Below are 7,185 nucleotides of genomic sequence, written 5' to 3' on the forward strand. Positions count from 1 at the left end.
GGGAGGGAGGGAGGGAGGGAGGGAGGGAGGGAGAGGAGGAGGAGCCAGGGTCTTTTTAAATAACCTGCTCTCTCAGGAACTAATAGAGCAAGAACTCACTCATTACTCCCCCCTCCCCCAGGGAGAGCATTAATCCATTCATGAGGGATCCACCCCCATGACTCAATCAGTTTCCAGCACTGCCACAGTGGGGATCAAATTTCCACATGAGTTTTGGAGGGGACAACACAGCCAAACTCCATCACTCACTAATTTTATTTTTCCAAACTGTTTCTGATCTCATTTTAAGGAATACTTTTTGAAAATTTCTAACTCCATGACACTCTAATTGTATTTGTAAGTACCTTTAAAAAGCATAGGATTTATATTCAGAAGTCATGCCTTAGACTCCCAAACACAATTACCAAATGTGTGACATTGAGCGAGGCACTTAACAAATTCAAATGATGTAAAGTCACTTGTAAATGCTGAAAATTTTATATAAACTTAAATATAAGATTATGATTACCATATTTAGTAGGAAATGTTGGGTTGATGTAGATACAAAAAAATATTTTTCAGTCATCTATACAGTTTTATACATTTTTATTTATTAAACACTTTTATATTTAATTTTTAAACATACAAAAACATACTTTCAAGCATAGAGAAAAAAATCAAAGAAAATAATACACCACCCATGTAACCAATACTAATATTTAACAAGTATCAACATTTTATAATATCTGTTTCAAGTCCCTGTTTTATAAAATAAATAAAATATAGAATAAATAAATATAAATATAAGTTAGTTAAATATATAACAAAAATAAATATAAATTTAAAATATAAATATAAAATATACAGTAAAAATATAAGAAAAATAATATACTACATGCCCCTGGTCCTGTTCCCTGACACAATGGATTTTATACCCCTAATAGTTTGTAGGAGCAGGTGAGAACATGTGCTCCCTGCAGACAGGCAAGTTCCCAAATAGAAAGACAAAAAAGCACTGAGTACAGCATGTTGAGTGACTTCTCACAAAAACACCAAAGAAGATATGTCACTTCTGCTTACCAGGAAGGAAAATGGGCAGAGGGATGCTGGGAGTGTAGCTCTGATTTAGATCCCTCAAGATTAGAAAAATAAAGCCAGAGGAAAAATAGTTGCCAGTCAATATGTTCATATCCTTTTATTACTTGTCTTGAATCTACCCAATATTATGTTTTTCAGATTTTTTTTTCTTGGTTAAATGTAGATCTAGTTGATATAAATCTAGTTCATTTATTTTAATTATTTTTAATGCAGTGGTTTGCTGGTAAACTAGTTTTGTGGAATGAAGTGGAGAATCCCTGATTTCTAGTATTTGCAAATTTCTGTGGTGTTAATACACCCACCATGGGAGGTCTCTGGCTACCTTATTCAATACCATTAATGGTTTAACTGTCTTGCAAACTTCCTGAATATTGACCAGTAGTTTCTCACAAGCCAATATAAGCAAAATCTAGCATGTCAATATATGTGCTTGTGATATAATATGTGTTCTAGAATATGAATAAGCCAGAATCTCATCTTCTACCTGTGGTTAATTAATGTGTATCCAGTTTTTCACGATTGCAAAAAGCGATTCAATAAATATCTTTATACATATGTCTCTAGATAATATAACTATAAATAGCATTCCCAGATCATAGGCTATACCCAGTTTCAGTCTTACTAAGCATCAATTAACTGTCCAAATTGGTTTACCAGTCTACATTCCACCAAGAGTGTATTAATGTTTCTATCCCCCAAAGCCTGAAACTATCTAACTTACTCATTGTTACCAATATGATAAGTGTTATGTGGTTTCTAATTGATGCTTAATCAATTTTCTTTAATTAACTTATTTAATCTTTACAACTGTCCTAACAGATATACAGTATTATTATTCCCATTTTAAAGGCTAGATAACAGACATCTTTGCTGCTCTTAAGACCTAAATCTATCAGACTTTGAAGCTTATATTTCTAATACTTTGTAATTCTGTAACTTTCCGTTGTATATTCCCAAATAGTATGTCACATAAATAATAGTGAAAACTATTATGAATTTATGACTAACGCATCATTTTAATTAATTTTTTTATTTTGCTGATTGCATATTTACTGATACACTGATAAAAATTTGTTAATAGAATATTCATATAGTCTACTCGAGGTCTGTCATTCTTGAGACACAGATTACTATTCAGTTGTTTTCTCCAGTACATAGACAAATTTGTCTATTTGGTATTTTGTCACAATACCAAAATCTAATTCAGCACCATCATTCTATTTCATTTAGACATGATATCACAGACTGGTGAGTAGAAGGCCATGGTCTGGTTGGGCAGATTGGATAAATGATTTTCTGTAGAAGTTTGTTTAGTGCCTACAAATATTCAACCTTTTTCATCCATAGCCTGAATAGTAGATTAGAGAGAATGCTTATTAAGTTTGTATTTGACAGTAAGCAAGGGAAGCAAATGGGAAGAGAAGCCAATAATTTAATCAGTAAAATTAGATAAGATGAAATTAGCATAATGGGCAAGTAGTAAGTAGCAAATAATAAAATTTAGTAGAACAGATATATTTAAGAAGAAAAAATATTGCAAATACCAATTAGTAAGTATGGTGCTAATATGCAAAAACAAATTTCAAAATCTTCATAAATGCATAGATTTTAAATCTCATTTGAGTCCTTCTAACCTGGAATTCATAAAATTTCAGTAGAAAAATTCAGAAGTTATTCTCACATTACTTTTATCATTATAATTTTCCACTCCCTCGGATCCCACGTGCAGACTGGCGGCTCACTGGCTGAGCGAGGAGCGGGGGCAACACCGAGGGTTGCGATTCCGTTGCTGGTCCCGGTCCGGTACGGGCGCAACACTGAGGGTTGCGATCCGTTGCCAGTCACGAAAAAAGACAAAAAAAAAAATTAATGAATTGATAAATGCATAATGTCTTACCTCTTTCAATTTAGGAAACCTTATTCAAGACCATTATAATTATGTGTGGTCTTTTTGGCTATTATTAGATCTTTGGATTATATTGAGGGTTTTTTTCACTATTGTGAATTGCACTGTTATACAGATTATATCTTTGCAGAAATGTTTTATAACTATTTTTTCTAATATGAGTAAACACATTAGTTGATAAAATTTTCTTGTTATTGTGAATTGATTCTTCATTGTATTTCTGTGAAGATATCTGTTAACATCACTAATATATTTCTGTCTGTTACACTGAAAATGACTGGCTTATTAATATTCTCAGTAATATGCATTTAGTTATGTTGTCTTCTTTTCTTGAGTGGACAAACATTTATGTCAGTATTAAATTTTAATATTTTTATTTTAATCTTTTCAGATTACTGAAAGACTGCCCTGGTTTTGTGTTTACCCCTCGATCAAGGGAGGAACTTCCACCTAACTTCCCCAGTGAAATTCCTGGAATCTGTCACTTTCTGGATGCTTATCAACAAGGAACAAACTCAAAACCATGGTTCCAAAAGAAAGATGTTGAAGACAGCAATGCCAACTTTTTAGGCAAAGCATCAGGAATAGATTAGCAAACTGTATACCTGTTTATTAATCTTTGGGGTTAACTCCTTTGAAGATGTGTAGAATCTCTGAAAGCACTTTAGGATTGCAGATGGCTCAATAGCAGTATTAGGACTTCAGAAGCTAAGCCACAATCTACTCTTTCTCTCATTTAACATGACAAAAATGTACTCACTCACTTCAATACTTCAACTCTTCTATGTAAAAAAAAAGAAACCTCAAAACTTGACTTTTGGGGGGATATTTCTGTTATATAACAATCACTTGCAACCTATACTCAAAATTCAGCACATTGTACATATATCAGATAACTGTAGTCAACTGTACAAAGTGATGGACTCACATGCCATCTCATGCCTTGGTCAATGCCAAGGTTATAAAAGTGTATTTGTGATAGTGTTGCCTTAAAAAAGCTTTTTGAATAGAAATTACATTCTTTGATACTGTAAGTTCTTTCAACCTTTCAACTCTGCATTTTATTACATTTTCTTATATAACTGTTAGCATGTATAACAGAATACACTGCGTTTTGTTTTTTTTCCTGTGTGCTTTTTTCCTTTTCTTTCTTTCTTTCTTTCTTTCTTTCTTTTTTTTTTGGAAAATACGCAATTAAGGATTAGGTGCAATATGAATATAAAATAGTTCTGTAAATATCAAAGATTACTTTTAGTTCTAGAAGTTAAAAATATTCTCCATAACACAATGTGTCATAACAATAAATATTTACTTTAGTTTGATTCTTTTTTTATTCTTTACATGTAAAGGCTATTTTAATTCATATTAGCAGTTTGATTTCTATTAATTCATTGTAGTATTACAGTAGTAAAATATTCAGTATAAAGGAGGCTATAGACTATATTAAAATGCAATAATATCATTCTAATTTAATTTAACCAGAGGCAATATGGGAGTAAAGTAAGCATACAGGGGGACCTATCATAAACTACAGTAGTGACACACACACACACACGGAATAATTTGGACCTAATTCAGCAGATGTCATCCATTGCCATGCTGAGCCCTGTAAAGTTGCCAGAAGAAAATCTAAGTTCAGAAGTGGAAATTATGACTTGCTTTTTTTTGATGGTAGCTCATTTTTAAGTAATTTGTGTTGAACATTTTGGTGTATGTTTATGTACCAAGAATCAAATTTTTGCCTCATTAAGTATACATCTGTGAATTTTTATTCTAGTTGAAATATTTTGATGATATTTTTAAAAAGAGACTGTTAGCATTGTTGAAGAAAGTGACGCAGTGATTTCATTATGGAAACTTGTGAACATTTTTCTGGAGTTTGAACTTTTATTTTTAATGATGTCAGTCTTAATTCTCTGATGCACTAAAAAATCTGTAGAGTTTGGTTTGAGATAAGGATTTGATTTTAAAAAGGGCTCAAATTTTAAGCAAGAGAAGGATGAACAGTACAGTTTTTAAACCAGTATTAGCAGAGCCATAGGTACAGTGAACTCTTAACTGGGGTTCTGAGAAGTAACTTAGTTTAAAAGTTCTTTAACTGTCTCCATTAGTCCCCAGGCTAGGCCATGATGACATGAGGAATAAAAAGTGGTTAGTAATTGGCCTCTAGTATTCCAGGGGTACTACTGCAGACATTACAGTGATGACTACTTACTAAATGATACCCCAGTGTCTTAAAGGACTGACTGTGTCTCATTAAACACCAGCCCTGTTATTGGAAAGTACCATAGGCCTTGGGAAAATATAGTTACAACTTCACATTATATTAAGTTAAATAAGTATTCACAAAGAAACTAAAGATGTAAATACATTTTTCTTTATGGAACTGAACCCTTCTTACAGAGAAAATTATAGGAACTAGAAGAAATTTAAAAGCATAAAATAGAATGTCATCTTCATCATGTTTTTTTTTAAGCAGACTTCAATTTGGTATTAATTTGTGCTCTAAAAGTTTGTAAGTTAATTAGAATTTAAAAAGTATTTTCTATGTGTGTTTGATGTTTAAGTACACAAACATACACACACAAAACAAATGGGAGAAATGTACATAATCTTGGTAAAAAGCTTCATGGGAGTTCCTTGTGCTACTGCAACTTTTCTGTAAATGACATTTTATCTAAATAAAAAGCTACCAAAAATGTATTTCTCCAGAGAAATTAAGTCATCTGTGATAGTTTTCCCAGGTCAGCCTACAAAGGCCCATTAATTATAGAATAATTTGTGGACCTTAAGCAAGATGAACACACATTTCCATGATATGATGCATTCAAATTCACAATTAGGGTGCTAAAAAATTTTAGGGAATTTTTCCCTCTATCTTACCCATTCTTGAGGGCAGAGGTTATGGTGACATTTTTAGATCCAGACCATGGGAAGAGACCATGGAGGATACATTCTCAAAAGAAGTGAGGGACCAAACTCAGAGCTCTGAGGTTAGGCGTAGAATTGAGGAAGGAGAAAAGAAGGGACAGGCAAGGCCTATAACAGGATTGGGGACTAAGGGTACTGAATAGTGTTGCTTGTTAATTATCCTAAAAAATAACGTTGGGTCCCAAGATTGTTTTCCTATCAGCCTGTTTCTGCCAAGGACCCCAGCAGTGTTTCCTTTTATCCTGGTTTTATTATTTCCTCCGTGGCTTCTTATCCCATTATTTTGCATAAAGTGCACAAAATAAATTATCTCGTCATACATATTTCTCAAAGAAGTGCAGAATTATACTGAAGTTTTCTAAAAATGCTTTCATCAAGAAGCAAAGGGAAATATTGAGTTAAAATGGTTATTCCCATTTTGCTTTATCTTTCTAGATCCATCTAGACTTTATAAGAAAATACAAAGTTTAGCATTTAGGAAAACTTAAATACTAATGGATTCATTTAGTCATTTTCATTTATTCAGTTATAAATTATTTATTGATTACCTACTATGTGCCAGGGATAATGCTATGTTTTTGAAACTCAAAGATAAAGTATGGCCTTTTCTATTGAAAATGGAACAATAAAAGACAAACATAAGACAAATAATTACAGAATTCTTTGGAAGTACAGAATAGGGGACTTGGTGTTTAGAAAAGTCTCTTGGTTTTAGAATTCCTCATGCAGAGAAGGGGAAAGGAACACAAAGAAATGGGATCTTGGAGATGCATAGTATATTCTGGACAGCCAGATGCCTGGGATGAGTTGCAAGTGAGGAGAATAAGCACAGAAAGACCATTTGGACATAAATTGTAAAAGGAGCTGTTTGTCATATAAAGGTGTGTGATTTCTAATTATTATTATTAATTTCCATGATGCCCTTTGTTTAAAATAAATCTCACCAAAGGAAGAAATAAGTAAGCAAAACAAACAAACAAAAAGCAGACCCATTGGCTTCTGCCTTCCTCTGCAACAGTTTTAAAGCTACTAGACAAGGGAGATGCCAAATCATAAAGGAGAGAATGGTATGATCAGATGTGTGTTTTTGAAAGGCAATGTCACAAACAGCAGGGATGAGAATTGATATTTACTTGCACAGATGACTACATAAACATTCATATAAATCTCAAAAGAAAATGAATCATGCTACATCCTGAGTCTTTTATCACAAGTATAAACATAAATCTGGGATGTCTGGCATTGAAACTTCACATCACTCTCAAGGCCAT

General features: G+C 32.8%; 1 protein-coding gene across 2 annotated transcripts in view; it reads left to right on the top strand.

The window, feature by feature from the left end:
• GUCY1A3 (guanylate cyclase 1, soluble, alpha 3) overlaps positions 1 to 5,686 on the top strand; it is a 61,862-nt gene extending 56,176 nt beyond the window's left edge. For both annotated transcript variants that reach the window (XM_008586613.1, XM_008586612.1), the window contains exon 9: positions 3,375 to 5,686. In XM_008586613.1, coding sequence (XP_008584835.1) covers positions 3,375 to 3,576 — 202 coding nt within the window. In that variant the 3' untranslated portion in view covers positions 3,577 to 5,686. The remainder of the gene's footprint in view (positions 1 to 3,374) is intronic.
• Positions 5,687 to 7,185: the final 1,499 nt, after the last annotated feature.

The sequence above is a fragment of the Galeopterus variegatus genome, unplaced genomic scaffold (genome assembly GCF_000696425.1).
Source record: "Galeopterus variegatus unplaced genomic scaffold, G_variegatus-3.0.2 Scaffold4045, whole genome shotgun sequence".
Lineage (NCBI taxonomy): Eukaryota > Metazoa > Chordata > Mammalia > Dermoptera > Cynocephalidae > Galeopterus > Galeopterus variegatus.